Genomic DNA, 15,978 nt, shown 5'->3' with positions numbered 1-15,978 from the left:
CTCTCCCAACCCACCTCTTGTCCCTGCTCACATCCCTCATTTGCCCCCACTCTCGCTGCCTCTCTTTTCCTCTCCACAGACTCGAGGACTCTCAGGGAAAATGGTGCCGAGCAGACCCTTCAGGGTTGCCATCCACCGGCTGCGTGCGGCAAGGCAAGGGGCCTGACGGGCATGGTGGGCAGAAAAGGTGGGGACCCAGGTCAGCTTTTGGCCTGTTCCTCTGTGAGGCCTCTCATCCAGCCTTTAGGGACACCTCCTTTGTCCTGGGAGAAGGGGGGAAACTTGTGTGAACAAAATGTGTTCTAGGTCTTAGTGGCCCTGGGTGGGGAAGCCCTCTGGAGAGGCTTCTACGTCTGCTGTGAGAGGAGAAAGGCAGAATTTCTGGAAAGAGGAAGGAGATGAAGTTAAGGAAAAAAAACAAAACAAAACAAAAACCAATCTCACAAATCACTCTTCAATGAGGTGAGAGTCTCCACGGCAACCTGCCCAGGGCTGAGACCCTTGGTGGGGGAGGAGGTGGAATATGCACTATTGCCATGGAAACCACATCCTAGAAACCCACTGGTATTGGTCCCTGATTGCCTTTGCAGATGAGTGCTGGGAGCTGGGGCTAGACCTGCAGGGTCCCTCAGGGGAACTGGGATGAGGGAGAGGAAGGAAGGAGGGAAGAGAGGAGGCGCAGGAGAGGAGACAGGGGGAGGGAAGGAGGAGGAGAGGACAGCTCCAGGAATCAGACCCCCTCTCTCAGAGGAATCGTGAGTTCTCTGGACTTTGCCTGGCGGAGAAGGAAGTGTGCTGTGTGCACAGTGTGGGCATGTGCCAGTGAGTTGAGGAAAGAGGCCTGAGCAGGAGCCCCAGGCTGAGTCTCATGCCAGCCGGAGCCAAGGCACCCACCTGTCCTCGCCGCTTTTATCCCCTCATTATTCAAGATGAACAAATGGAGCACAGCCCGGGGTGCCCGTTCACTGACTCCAGAACAAGCCCCCAAAGGGTCTAGAACCAGAGGAACCCAGTTTGGGGCTACCAGTACTCCCCTTACCCAAGATGCCCAAGCACAAGGGTTCCAGAGGGAAAGTGATTGGAAGCTGGGCCCCAAAGCCTGCCTCTTGCCCTGATTACTCCCAGACCAGGGTTTGTGGTTCCCTTCTTCCGGGAGTTGGTGGCCACTGGGTGCCTAGCGCCACCTGCTGGTGACCACTGGAAGCACGGCAACAATGACCAGAATGGGCAGGTCTTAGTGTGTCCTCCAGCGCTGAGTCTCAGGGACCTCATCAAGCCAAGTGTCAAACGGGGATCCTCCTCTAAAACCCCTCAGGTGGCCTGTGGGCCAGATGAACTCTTCAATCAAGTGAGTCACAGAACTCATGAAGCATGAGCCTTTGGCAAGTCAGTTCCCTTTACGGCATGGAAATTCTGAGTCCTTGACTCAAGTTGGTGCCCACGACCTCTGGACACAGAGGAGTCCTCCATTTCCTGCAGGGAGCCGCCACTCTGGGACACGGTCCAAATGGATGACGTTTCCCACGAACCTGTGATTGCATCTGTGACTGCTGAGCTGTCAGCTCACGATCAGGAGAGCTGGCCAGGGCTGCAGGAGCAGGGGTCTGGAGGGAACCGTGGGCACCCTGCTGGCCCAGCAAGGCAGGAAGTAAATGAATAGAAGCTTTGAGACAGGACAGCCAAGTTCAAATCACAGCTTTGCCGCTTAGCAGACCCATGACCTTGTGCTGCTTTCCCAATTTGCTAATTAGAGGTAACACACTATCCACCTCTCAGGGTTCCAGGGAGGATTAAATGAGATGATACATATGACGCCCTCATCATCATAGACTCAATTCAGAAGACTCTGGATTTGGGTCAGGCTAACTCTGATTCATTATAATATCAAGAACATGTACAAAGTGTTTCTTCCATCAGTAACTATTCATTGAGCCCCTCCTACGGGCCAGGCACTGTGCTAGACAGCAGAGCTAGAGTGATAAAAGAGATAGATACAATGCCAGACTTCATGGAGCTTCTAGTCTGGTGAAAGGCAAAGGAAAGTGCTGGATGGACATCAAACAAATAATGACACAAAGAGTGAATTACTCTCCATTTTGAATAGGAAGCCAAGGTGCCCGGGGAGTATGTGACTAGGGAGCTCACCAGATCTGCGTGGCTAGGGAGGATTAATCTTTGCTTCTTCCTCCTTCCTGCTGACTGGAATGAGGGCACGATGGCTGGAGCTTAGCAGCCATCTTAGACCAAGAGGCAGAGCTGCTGGATAAGAGGGGTCTGCATCCCTGATGACTCTGTCAAAGTGCTGAACCCCTTCTGTGTTGTCTACTCCTGACTTCTTCATCATCTCCTTGAGAGAACATGACTTTTCTCTTCTTTAAGAAAAGTAGCGTTTTAGTTTTTTCTGTCCTTGTCCTCAAAAAGCTCTGAACCACCAGACCAGAGTTAGTAATGAACACGCTGCCTCCGTATTAGACCATAAGAACCTTGGGGGCAGAGGGAGTGCAGTGCCCAGCACTGGGCTTTCCTCATAGGAGGGAGTCTCAGCAGCCATTTGGAGCATTGGTGTGAGCGGAAAGGTGTGACAGAAGAATCACAGGACAGAAAAGTCAAGGTGGATACAAATCTAGGGCAACAAGCATGAACCATTTCCAGAGATGCCTGGGGGCAGAGTTAAAGAAGATGGAACAGAGGGGCGCCTGGGTGGCTCAGATGGTTAAGCGTCTGCTTTCGGCTCAGGTCATGATCCCAGGGTCCTGGGATCGAGTCCCACATCGGGCTCCCCCTGCTCGGCAGGGAGTCTGCTTCTTCCTCTGACCCTTGCCCCTCTCATGCTGTTTCTCTCTTGCTCGCTCTCTAAAAAATAAATAAAATCTTTAAAAAAAAAAAAGAAGATGGAACAGAAACTCAGCAGCCACGGGGGCAGAACCTACCGGAACAAGAGCTGAAGGACTTGAGGTCAGGGAGAGAACTGACCTCCAAAACAAAGTGCCTTAAGGTCTTAGAGGTCCTTGGGGATGGCTTCAAGTTGGCCCTGACTTTGAGCACGATGGCGAGGGAAGACCCGAGACCGGGCCAGCAGAGAGAAATGGACTTAGAGCCTGCTCTGTCGCTTGCTAGCTGGCTGAGTTCAGGTAGGTCTCCTGGCCTGAGTTTCAGTTTACCAATAAAACAATGAAAATTAAAAAAAATAATAAATAAATAAAACAATGAAAATAGATGGAATTATATGTATGAAATGCTCCACACACTGGTACGTGGTAACCGCCCAGTAATAATGGCCAACAAACTTTTGGGTGCTTTGGTGGATGGACTTTTTCAGGGGGGCCCAGGATCTCAGTCTCCTGGTGTTCATGCTTTTCTGGGATCCCCTCCCCTTGGGTGTGGACGGGAACTGTGGCTTGCTTCTAACCACAATGTGGTCAAGGTGATGGGATGTCACTCCCGTGATTATATTACATTATATAAGACTCAGTCTTGCTAGTGGACTGGCTCTACCATCTCTTTCCATTGCTGGCTTTGATGAAAACTCTGCCCTGAGTCCTAAAGCTGCAAGAAAATGAATTCTTCCAACAACTAGCCCAGGGTGCCGTTCCTACTGGAGCCCCTGGATGAGAACCCAGCTCTGGTTGACATCTTGTCTGCAGCCTTGTGGAGGACCTGGCTAAGCGACGCCCAGAAACTGTGCAGTAACACACATGTGTTGTTTTAAGCTGCCAAGTTTGGGGTAATTTGTCCCACAGCACAGAAAGCAAATAGAGGTGCTATATCAAGAATATTTTACAGAATACTTAAGAAATATGTCACCTCATTTTGTCTGCACATCAACCCTCAGAGGTGGTATTTTTACCTGCATTTATAGAGAGAAAACTGTTGTGGGGCTACATTGCCTGAGGCCACACAATGACTGGAAAAGGGGGACAAAGGCTCCAGAGCCTGCGTGATGAACAGCCTCATCACTGGCTCCAGGTGACAACATTAGCCTTAGCCTGCCCCATGCTATGTAGCAGCATGAAGGCCTTTGGGCGGGTGTGCTCTGCCCAGTTCTCCACAGGCCCCACCCCTCCCTATTGCCTAGTACCCAGTTGCTCTGCAGGGCTCTCTCCCGAGTCTCCAACCCCACAGAACTGAGGCACTGGGAGGTAGAGGCCTGTTTCCCCAAGGACTTGAGAGCAAAGGGCAAGAGCCAAATTCTCCTGGGAATGAAGCTCAGGAAGGAGGCAGCCCGCACTCCAAGGGCCCTGCTGCACATACTTCCTGAGCCAGGAGGCCACAGTGCATCACTTCCATGACATCTGTGTACTCCAGGGTCACTGCACCCTCCGTACCCCAGGGCTGGGCCTGGTCTGATGGCACAATCCCACATAGAGCAGAGGAGGGGCAGGGACACACCAGGACCAAAGCCTTAGAGGTGACCTCTCCCAGCTCCTGGAGCAGTGGCAGGTAAGGGGCCCGGGGAATAGGGGAGTTCTCATGTGATGATCTCCAGAGGAGGGTTGCTGTTTCACATAAGAGAAATGCAGGGATGTGGGCAGATGTCCTGGCCAACTCTGGGACCCTAACTTGGACTGCATTTACACTTTCAACCAGCTTCTTTCATTTCTCCTTCCTCCCTCCCTCCCACCCCATTTCCTTAGCCCCGCCCCCTTCTTCCACCATCAGCCAAAGGCAGTTTCTTGGGATTAGTTGAGCTCAAAGTGGCAAAGAAATGGCCTCCCTGGGCCACTGAGGGCTCTAGCACAGGCCAGTGCCTCAGAGGGAAACGTCTTAACTATATTATACTGGTTAGCAGCCATATTGGAAGATTTTTCAATTTTGTTCTCCCAGAATTTCAAAAGCAAATTACATTTTAAATATTCTTGGCTCAGGGCAGCTGATTTTCACTAACGAGCGCTGCAGGAGGTGATCTGGTACAAACTCTCATCCCTGGCACACTGTTCCACACCCAGGGACTGTATGCACATCTGCCACTGGACCTCACAACCACGCTGGGTGGCACCTGATCCTCATTTCACAGGTGAAGAAACTGAGGCATGGTCAGTAACTTGCCCAAAGACACACAACTAGCATGTGGGAGATCTGACTCCTCTGCTCCTTGCTTCCTCTGAAAAGGACAAGCACTAGGCGAGGGACACTGTCCTGAAGGCCGGCCAGGTCACAATATCACATTAATCAGCGGAAACCGGGCTGAGCGCAGACAGATGAATGTGCAGATGGGCAGGGCACTGGCGGGGCTGGCTTGACACAGTGCCCCCAATCTAGAGAGAGTCCAGCCTTAGAAAATGGGTGGGTCCCTCCCGCTGGGGCCACCCTATGTGATGACAGCAAGTCTGGATTGAGAAACAACAGAGAGTAAAAGATTTCTCATTCCGCCTCTGACCCTGCAAGCTCAACTATGGGAAGGGGGGCGGTCAGCTTAAGGACCCCGGGGCCTCCATCTCCCTCCATCTGCTCCTGTCCCAATCTGACCAGCTGAGTTGCTTTCATGTCCTTGAGCCTCAGGTTCACCATCTGTGCTAAGGGGATGACATCTATTTTTCTCTGTTTGGGGGAGGATGAATGAGACAAAGCTCTTGGCATAGGGCTTAGCCCAGAAAGAGACATTAATAAATGAATTCTAGTGGAATTCATGCTCCCTCCATCAGAAACTTGAGTTCTCTTATCACTGAAATAGAAGGCAATGGTAAGCCAGGGCTGGGTGAAGATGGAGCAGGGCCGTTTATGGACAGAGGTCGTGCTCCTGCACAAAGATTCCACCAGATGGCGCCATGGGACAAAATTCACAGCCCTTCCGACCAAAACATGGGGATGCAGGGGTTTCCAGGGTCTTCCTGCACAAGGGGAATGGAACTTTATTACCCAGTTCAGAGCTAAAGAAAGCCTGAGGCTATGTCCCTCTGCATGATTTTCCTCAATCTCCTTAATTGAGATCTTCTTAAAAAATGGGGCAGGGCTGGGGGAGCGGGGGCCAGGAGAGGATGCGGGTAGAGATGGTGATGCTGACTATACCAAGCCACGTCAGCAGCAACCACCTCGCCTGCTCCCGGAGCCAGACAAGGCCAGGCGAAGGCAGGAAAGGCACTGCAAAGCCAACTGCAAAGGGAACCAAGAAAATCAAGTGTGATTCCAGAGGCAGGCTATTCCTACCTCGACATCTCCTGGTGCACAGCAGACTCTCCCTGAATGTTTGCTGAACTAACTTAGGACTAGTTAGACCACCCACAGAGCTTCGCCCCTCAGGCCTGGAGAAGGGAGCGAGTTCTCTCAGGGTTCCCACATTTCAGGGAAACAGCCCCATGGAATAGTTTGGGGTCAGAGCTACAAGGCCCTTGGGGGTCAATTCTGTCAACACGGTATGGTACAGATCACTCCATGGAGGCCAAAGGGGTCACCAACTCACCCAAATACCAAAACGCTACGGAATGAAGACACTCTCTATGCACTAATATGAAATGTGTTCAGCGCAGGATGTACTGTTAAGTAAAAAAGTGAGAGCAGGAATGGGGCTATTTTTCCATTTGCATTTAAAAAGACAAAATTAGCAAATTTGTGTTGCTTACACTTGTGTCAATAAATTCTGGAAGGATTGAAAGGACACTAAGAACAATATGGAGTGGAGGGGCATAGAAGAATGGATGGATGGATGGACAGATGGACGGATGGATGGATGGATGGATGAGGACAGGAGAGGGAGTTGAGACTCTCCTCTGGATACATTTGAACATTGCTTGACCTTTAAACCATGCAAATGTATTACCTTTCAAAGACTAATCTTTAAAAATAGCTTGCTCAAGATCATACAGTGTTTCCCACAGTCATAGGATGCTTTTACCTGGCTGTGTATGAAGTGATTTGGGTCAGTGTGCAAGATGCACAAACACAGCACCCAATCATACAGTGAGAAAACCCGTCATTTCTGTTCAGTCTCTGTCTCCATCAAAGAGAAGGTCTCATTGAGATGCTAGTGGGTCTTCAACACCTCTCTAAATCCTGGTAAACTGCCTTCTAACAAAGAAAGCAGGCATCAGGCTTTGGGGCTTGGCGCAAAGCAGTGGCTAGCTAAAATGGAATGTTATTTTCTCAACACTGAATTTACTTGCTTAAAGTAGATATTTCTACTATGAATGGCAAGTAACGCTGGCTCTCCGTTTGCACGGGTAATAGGAGGCTTCCTTTCAAAATAGATGTAAGTAAAATGGGAGTTGCTCTACACAAAAATATTAAGTAAACCCTAATGCCATTGTTTTGTGCTAACCTTGTGCCAGAAAGGGCTAAATGCTTCCCAAGAATTAATCTTTAATCCCCCTGCCGCTGTGAGGTGCAGAGGACAGTGGGGCGGAGAGTGCATGGACTGTGTCCAAGGCCACTGGATAACTGGAGAAGGAGCTGCGAATTTGAACTCAAGCATTCAGCCTCCCGCAGGGCCCCCCACACCAGAGGGACCAAAGCTGGTGGCCCAGGGCCGCCTGGGTGGCTCAGTCAGTCAAGCTTCTGCCTTCAGCTCAGGTCATGATCCCAGGGTTCTGGGATCGAGCCCCGAGTCGGGATCCCTGCTCCACGGGGAGCCTGCTTCTCCCTCTCCCTCTGCTGTTCCCCCTGCTTGTGCTTGCTCTTAATTTAATTTAATTTAATTTTAAAAAGCTGGTGGCCCAGGGAATGCAGACCAGCCCTCCTGCCTCCAGCCCCAGCCCAGCTCGGTCCCAGCACTTGAGGAAGTCACCCTAAAGGCTCAGGCTTCATTTGGGACAGCTTCATCTTCCTCTTCCCAAACTCTGGGTCCCTAAAGCCAAATGGTTTGCGCTCTCCCCCCACCCCCAAGCCAGAGGGTCTCTCTCTCTCTCTCTCTCTCTCTCTCACCCTCACACCCTCCCATCCCACTTGAGGCACTCACTCAATCTGCTCTAGAACTTTCTCTCACTGTTCTGTCGGGCCCTGAGCAGCGGCACAAGGAAGCTGGTAAGCTTTGCTTCTGCCGCGGTCGTGCCCTGCTGGACAGGCCAGAGGCTTCTCGCTCCAGCGAGTTTGGGCCCCAAAGCCCTCTGCAGCCCCTTTCCCACCCTCACCAGCCCTGCACAGCCCCTCAGGGACCCTGTGCGAGGTAACTGGATTTCTCCCCTTGTCAGTTTGCAGTGAAAATGTCATGTATTCGGGAACGCAGGGAAGAGGGCTACACCCCCATTCGGCGACTGCAGCCCAGAGCTCGAGCCCTGCGGAGGCCACCCAGCCCGGCAGCTACGGCCAGCGTCCTCACACCCACCCTGTGCCCTCTGCCCTCGCAGAGCTGATCTGACGGTCACAGTGGGTCCCAGCAGGTAGTGAGGCCTGCACCTGCCCTGCCTCCCTCCTCTGTGAGCGAGCTGAGGTGGCTCCCCTCCTCTCTCTGGGCCTCAGGCTCCCTCTGCACAGTCCGGGGCTCAATCACCCCTCTGCTCCCCCAAATCTCGCCATCAAAACCGCCTGCTTTGTGAGAGGCAGGCTCTGGGTCACTTCCCTTAGCACGCCTGATAGAGCCTGGGGGGGGGGGCTGGGGATCTGCATCTGCAACAGGGCCGTAGGTGATTCTGACGGACAAAGGGGCAATAGAGGAAGGGTCCAGAATGTGGGCTCTGGCCTCCATTTGATCCTCGCTCCACCCCCCGGCTCACTCAGGGTCCCAGGGCAACTTAGGAAGGGCCCACAGTGTGCTCCGCAGGGGAACAGAGATGACAGTGCCAGTACCTAAGTCACAGAGTTCTGGTGGCTTCTGAATGACATCGAGTGCCTGGCACAGTGTCAGGCACACAGCACGCTCTGCAGGTCCCTCCTGTCCTCACGGGAGACGCGCAGGAGCAGGTGCCTTCCCTACCAGCCGGGGAGGGGCAATACTAGTCTTCAGAGCCCAGCACTAGGCCCGCTGGGGGGCCCGGGGGCCCGGGGCATTGTGGCCGCTCTAGGCCAAAGCCCCCAGCACAGGCACTTGGTCCAAGGCGCAGCGTCTGTGGCGGAGGTGTGGGGGCTGCTGCGGCCCCTCCCTTCCATGCCCACATCTCTCAGCTGCCAGGCAAGGGTGAGCCCGAGGCCCCGAGAGGCGGGATGGACCGGATCATCACCCCTTCTTAGAGCTGAGGAACAAGGCTCTCGAGAGGTTAAGTGAACCATCCAAGGTCACAGACCCACCAAGCAGAGCAGGGCCTGCACCTGGACAGGCTTCCTCTGGGGCCCAGCTGGGGCCAGGGTAGGGTAGCCTTCCCTGCCCACAGGGTCAGGCATCCGAGGGCAGGGGCTCTTCCTCAACTCACAGAGCCAGAGTCCCCAGTCGGGGACCTCTGCCAAAGGGCCGGGTTCTGGTCCCAGTTCCAGAGAGATGGGAGGCAACGGAGGGCTCCTTGAAGAAGCTGGCAAAACTGGAGTCGCTATTTTGCCCGGTCTCAGGCTTGGTGTGTCTGGTGGGAAGATGGAAACATGGCCTCCACCTGCAGGCTAGCTAGAGGGTAGGGTGAGGTAGGGTTTGGAGAGCCAAGGCCTTAGAACTTATGGAAGGAGGGCCCAGGCGACTGGGTAGTCAGGGAGATGGAGCTGGAACAGGCATTCAGACCGGGCAGCTCTACTCACCAGGTAGCCCCAACCAGAGAGGCAACATGACTCCACGGGAGAGGGGGAGCTCCCCTTTCCAGCCCCACAGAGGCGGCAAAGGCCCAGTGAGATCCAAGCTGTGGCTCACATGCCGGGGGCAGAGGGGAGGGCAGCTCTCCCCAAGGCAGCCAGGCCGAAAATCCAACCTGACACGGAGATACAGGGCTTCGAGGATTATCCCTGGAGATTAAGAGAAACCTTCCCTGAAATCTGCCCTCAAAGCAGCCCAGTCTGGGGGGTCCTGTCACACAGCAGGCGGTGGGGGGCGGAAGGCAGAGGAAGAAGGGCCCACCCGCCTCAGACAGGAGGACTAGGGCCAGGATGCCCACCAGCCCCGGCTCATCGGGCTCTGCATCGGGCCACTGGGAGCAACAAGCCTCTAACTGCTCAGAACTTTCTCGCACCGTTGTGAGTTCTCGTGATCTCTCGGTGTGCACAGGTGAAAGCCTCACTGAAGGCCATTCAGACAAAAGGCAGGGAAAAGGCCCCCGGACGCTTCCTGCTACACGGGCTGCACAACCCAAGGGGGCACTTCCGTCTGCACACCGCCCCTGCCTGGGGGCCGGACTGGCACAGCGTACTTCAGACCGGGGCTTGACGGGAAGCACAGCAACAGCTAGCGAACTCTGCCCAGAGCCCAAGGGGCACAGGGAAGACAGAAGGGTCGAGAGACGGGCTCCCCGTTCAACCAGAGCAGCTCTGCTGGGTCTGTGCTGTGTGTGTTGGACAAGAAATAGCACTTCTTTCTCAAACAACCCACTTCAAGGCCCCAAGCCCTCCCCTCAGGCTGGCTAACAAGTCTCTGGAGGGGCCTCTGCCCCGGGGTAGGTGTGGCCCTGGTGCCCCAGCTCCCCCCACCTCCCAGGGCCTGCTCCACGCAGTCTCCTTCTAGTCCGGGGCAGGGAGGAAAAGCCTGGTCTCCCCTGCCTTCTCTAAAGGACCCTCAATTCTCCTCAGAAGGCCCAAGCTTTGGGAACAGAAACTAAATTCTAGAAAAAAGACAGTTCTCAGCCCTGAATCTGTGGACCCGGACTCATACCCCTTAAAGGAACTTTATATATTGGGGGTTCACTCAAGATTTATTTCTTCAGAATCCCACAGCTTTGCAAAGGAAAAAGAAAGGGAAAGCCTCGCCCCAGAGGGCCATGCAGGGGTGGGTGGGGAGAGTTTGAGGGAAGGGGGAGTGCGGGGCAGGGTCCTTCCTTCCCCACAGCTGTCAGACTGGAGCCACAGGAAAGTGGAGGCTGGGCAAGCGTGTGGCAGACCTGGGTACCACCTCCCCTCACCCAGGCCCCGCGGGAGCCACTCCTTTCCCTCCTTTCCCTTTCTGCAACGCCCCCAAGGGCCCAGCACCCTCCCCACCATATGCACATCATTAAGGGAAGCCATGTTCCAACAGCTGCTGAAAAATCAAGATACAGAGAACACGGAGAAAGCAGTCCTGTTCCAGCACCACAAAGCTTCTTCACGACTGTCTGTGATCAAGGCCACCAGCCCCCTCAAGGGCAGTGGCGAGCACAGGAGCACCGGGGTGTATGTGTGGGGAGAGGGGAGGCGGGGTCCTGTTCCTAGGCAATATGCCCAGGCTCTCAGGAGGAGGGACAGAATCAATCTCGATCTCAAACTCACCCCAACCTCCCCACATACACCCCATGATGGTTTGCTCCAGAGCCCTGGCCTTCAAGGAGCATCTCCCAAACCTGCATTCCTCCCCCAACCCCAGAAGAATCCTAAGAGGAGGGTGAAAAATCTGGTCCCCAGACAAAGAGAAGGCCTCAGGCTCACCCAGCCTCCCCCTGACCACTGTGAGCCCAGAGCCCTCAGTCATCCTCCAACAGGGCCTCCACGCAGACCCAGGGCTTACCAGCCACAACTCAAGGCCTCCACTCATCCACACGCCCTGAGTAGTCAGTGCCAAGACCTCCTGCCTTTTAGAGAGTGTGACATAGCAGGGAGGCTGAGCAGCCTCTAGTCAGAGCCCCTGGGCAAGGGGCCCTGCACCCCAGCTGTCCCAACCCCATAGCCTCACTGGCCATTCTGGCCAGAGGACCCCCCCACCCCCCACACAGGCTGACATCTCAGTCAGCCAGAAGTCACCCAAGCATCAGACAAGGGGCCCACATCCAGGCTTTACCTGGACCCCCTCCAGGCTCCCAGCCCCCCACCCCGTCCCGGGTCAAATGCCCACCTCCTCCTTGTTCCCAGTTCCAATCACCCCCAACCACCTTCCTCGTGTCTTCCAGATGTGCACGCAGCCATGCAATTACTTATGAATGTCTTTACATGGATTCATTTTTAGTTAAATTTATTTATTGAAAAGGCCACCACAATTAGATGCCTGTACGACTTGTCATAAATAACAGGTAGCCAATTAAAATATACCATTAAAACAAAACAGAGCTATAAAAGTCTGGAACTTTTCCCAATGGCTTTAAGCCCAAGGCCTTCTCCCTAGTAACAGGGGAAGTCAGGCATGAGTTCCGGAGGCATGAGAACATACTGGCACCAAGCTGAGACTTTCTTCTTGGCATAAAAGGATTGGAAAAGAATTGGAAAGGGAATCCCTTTCTTACTCTGACTCTGTGCTTAATGCAGGCCCAATACTACCTAAAAACATCTCAAGGGAATGTGGGTATCCACCCAATACTTTGGGAATGCAGGACAAGAGGCTTCCTCTGCCTCGTGCTTCACGCACCGTGGAATGCCTTCTATGAGCACACCTTCAAGGCACCACCAGACCCCTTCCCAAGACCCCAAAACTCCCTCTCCCGCATGCCTGCCCCGCGCACTCCCAGAGGTCACCGCTGACTCAGGTGGGACACCAGGTAAACGAGGCCCACCAGCAGGAGTCCGCGCACGCCGAGCATCATGAGCAGGAAGAGGAGCAAGATGGAGGTCACTGGCTCCACAGCATGGTTGCCCAGATGCCACTGGGGGAAGCCCATGTTCACCAGCTGCCGGTTGAGGTCATTGAAGGGGGACGGAGCAGCACCCAGCCTAGCCCCCGCCTGCTGCTGGCGAGGGCCCGAGCCCCCCAGGGGGGCGCCATGGCCCCTATTGAGAAAGCTCTGGAAGGTGAAGACAGAGAGAGAGGAATGAATCCAGAGAAAGCGTCCCCGGAGATGAAGTATCAGGCAACAGGGGAATCTTCTAGGCTAGGCCCCGCCCTCCTCTCCAGCCCCCAGAGGGCCACACCTTCCCCAGATGCCACCCCACAGGGATCCCCGTCACTGAGTCACAAGCTCTCAGAGTACATAAAACGCCAGGCTATACTCCTCACATCCTGCCAGGGAGAAGGTGCCCAGGTCCGAGAAGAGGAAGGGGGCAAGGAGGGCTGGACTATAGGGCAGAGCTTGGGAGCAGCCATTTCTAATACTCCTCACTCCCCCCCTTTAACACCATCACTGGGTGGCCATGGGCTCCTCTTCACCTTCTCCCGTTCTCTCTCAGCCAACAGACTCTTAAAAGAAAGATGTAGGCTCCAGCGGGGATAGTCAGGTCAAGGGAGAGAGGGCTCTTGGATTCCAGGTCCGGGAAGGCTGCCCGGAAAGATGAGAACTGGGGAGGCAGGCGGCTCCTATTGCAGACTGCAAGAAATCTGCCATTTTCCCCAAGTCTGGACCCGCATGCTCTTTAGCCCGGCTCTCTGCAAAGAGGGCTCCTGGCTAGAGAAGGCGAATGACTAGCCAGAGAGCTTCTGGTCGCTAAGGAGTAACGGACACGGAGGGCAGGAGGCGAACTGCTCCCCTGGGCGCCTACCTGTCGGGGGGTGCTACCGCGCGAGGGGAGACTGTTCCTCACGCGGGGGTCGTCATCCTGCACAATTTCCCCATTGGCCAAGATCCGCACCATCCTCCCAGGAGCGATGGGTCCCTGCTGGGCTGCGCCTTTCCCCAGACCTCAAAAAGCTGAAAGAAAACAATTTATCAGAGATAAGGAGATGCTTGCCTTCAGTGCGAGCAATGGCAGTTCTGGGTGCCCACGATGGTTACCCGGACTGAGCAGGCGCTGCGTCCGGTTAATTACAAGGAGAGAAATCAGTGCAAGTTATCCGACAGTTGAAAATCTTTCAGACACTGAGTCCGCTGGGAAAACTACCAAAGGGAGCCTTGTTGCTGGAAGTTCTGCGACCCAGCAGCGCCAGCAACCGCAGGGATGAGAGCCTTGCTGTGCGGCCCAGGCCCATCTCACACCTCCCCACACTCTGCGGAGCTGGGTACAGTCAGAGACCCAGAGGGGTCTAACTGGCTTGCCCAGGACCACTCATCTGGAGGCAACAGATACCCTGAAGCCAGGAACCCTGACGCTAGGCCCTTCTCTGGGCTCTAAACAGGGAGTCCAGGGCACCCAGATCCCCAGTGTCCCCCTTTCCCGTCCGTTAAAAAGGGCCCATTGGGAGTAAATGCCAAGGACCTGGGCCTTCTCCGCAGAGAGGATCTGGGCCCACTTCAGAGCTACTTTAGGTGCACTGCCTGGCAGCAGACCACACTCAAGGCCACAGGGCCACCGGCGCTGGGTGGAGGAGCGGACCCTTCCGGCAGGGGGCACGCCCCTCGCCTGCCCCTCACCTCTCAGAGGACACCAGTCCCGCCTTTGCTATCGGGGGCGGGGCCAGCCTGCCCAAAATAGCGGATGGCTCTGGGAGGGCCCCACTCCGCAGACCCCAAGGGTGTCCGTGGGCTGGAGGTGGGGGTGGGGTCCTTCCATGGCTCTCCCCGAGTCTGTGTAAAAGCCATTTTTTCTCAGGAGACAAGCCACAGTTTTCACCTAAATTCTGAAAAGGACTTGTGACACACACGCCAAAAGGGGTTAAGAGCCCCTGTTCTGTTGCCCTTGGCCTAGAGCCTGGGACAGGCGGGGTCCCCTTTCTGAAGCCCGCTGGTCCCTGCAGAAGGCCAAGCGGGTCACGGAGCTCCGCAGTCCCTCGGTGCTTTGTCCCCCAGCGCCCCCTGGGTGGGCTGAGGCCGCAGCCGGCTTGGGGACACCTGACTCGGGGAGGGGGGCGGTCGCGGGGGGCGTGCTGCAGGGCAGGGGCGGGAGGGGCTGCGGGGAGGGGGCACCGCCCCAGCTGCTGAGCCCGGCCCGGGGGAGGGGAGGGATACGCGCCCGCTCGCCCTCGCCCCGGGCCCGGACACCCACCTGCGGGCGCGGCTCCGGGCCTCCGCTGCGTCCACTCCCGGCGGCTCCCTGGCCGCTTCCTCCCACCTGACCTCACAGGAAGCGCGCGCCGCAGCGGCGCGGCCCCCTCTGCAGGCCGCCGGGGGAACTGCAGCTGCCGGGCCCGGGGGCGGTGCAGGGCGGGGAGGAGGGAGAAAGGGGGAGCCTCCGGGAAGGGAAGGGGGAAGGAGAAAAGAGATGGGGAGGAGGGAAAGAAAGGAGGACAGGAAGGAGGAGGGAGAAGAACAGGACGAAGAAAGGGTAGTGGAGCCCATGGAGGAAAAACCCAGAAGGAGGGAGTCCCTCTGCCCTGGGTGGAAAGACGGCACGGGCTCAACCCACCGATGAGAGTTTGCTGAGCCTGCTGGGGGGATGCCTTTTGAGTAGGACCCAACCCTACCCTCAAGGAGCTCCAACTCCAGTAGGGGAATGAACCACAGGCGGGTGTAAATAACTGTAACTTGAAGGAAGGCAGGCTTCCTGGAAGAGGTGGTCTTTGAGCTGGGGCCAGAAGTTTAAGTAGGATAAATAGGGAAGAGTGCCACCTGTCAAGGGAGTGAACAATCAACCTCAGCCCCTTTCCTGATGTTTTTGTATCCCCACCCTCCTGCCAACTTTCATAAGCTGTTCCCTGTGAACCCATTCACCAGTGGGAAAGAAATGAGCTCTGTAGTCCCACAATTTGGGTTTCAGACACTGGCAAGTTACTGGGCTGCTCAGTCTCCTCCTTTGCAAAATGGGGATAATCATACCTCACAGGACTGTTGCAAAGATTAAGAATGAGAGTTGCCGAACCTAGCAAGTGTTGATAAACCTTGGCTATGATTGTCAGCAGATGTTTCTGGGAGTAGGCAGATATGTGTTGAGTATATAGTAGGACCCAGATGCCTACTGGCCCCTAGTGAGGGAGACAGAAAGAAGGGTGAAATTTAGGGCTTGCTTTAAGGACTCATCACCTGCTATCATGGTTTAATTCTTTGATTTTGAAACCTTATCAGTAAAAAATGTTGAGCAGGCGCCCCTGATACCTGTATCTCATTTGTGTATTATTTATTGGCTTGTGGATAAAAGGTGGCTGCTAGAGCCAACCTGGCTTGAATTTTGGCACAGCTGCTTTCTAGTAGTGTGATGGGCCAGTTATTCAACCTTTCTGGTATGAGTTCCTTGTTCTGTAAAATGAGAATAATACCAGTACGTTTGTCATTGGGTTTT

At 55.0% G+C, this 15,978-nt stretch overlaps 1 protein-coding gene across 1 annotated transcript; it reads right to left on the bottom strand.

The window, feature by feature from the left end:
• Window positions 1–11,869: 11,869 nt before the first annotated feature.
• On the bottom strand, window positions 11,870–14,848 carry LOC118018980 (protein FAM241B). Its single transcript, XM_035017736.1, has 3 exons — window positions 14,749–14,848; window positions 13,369–13,517; window positions 11,870–12,677 (listed from the first exon to the last, which is right to left on the bottom strand). Exons 2-3 carry the CDS (start codon window positions 13,459–13,461, stop codon window positions 12,408–12,410), a joined length of 363 nt encoding a protein of 120 aa, XP_034873627.1. The 5' UTR covers window positions 13,462–13,517; window positions 14,749–14,848; the 3' UTR covers window positions 11,870–12,407.
• Window positions 14,849–15,978: the final 1,130 nt, after the last annotated feature.

The sequence above is a fragment of the Mirounga leonina genome, unplaced genomic scaffold (genome assembly GCF_011800145.1).
Source record: "Mirounga leonina isolate KUSES-001 unplaced genomic scaffold, KU_Mleo_1.0 Mir_107, whole genome shotgun sequence".
NCBI lineage: Eukaryota > Metazoa > Chordata > Mammalia > Carnivora > Phocidae > Mirounga > Mirounga leonina.
Note: the sequence above shows the minus strand (reverse complement) of the source record. Positions and strands in the feature narration are given on the sequence as shown.

Coding starts and splice junctions, on each gene's coding strand:
- LOC118018980 (XM_035017736.1), bottom strand. CDS start 13,461: ATGGTGCGGATCTTGGCCAATGGGGAAATTGTGCAGGATGACGACCCC. Junction 12,678..13,368: donor GCGGTAGCACCCCCCGACAG/GTAGGCGCCCAG, acceptor TTCACCTTCCAG/AGCTTTCTCAATAGGGGCCA.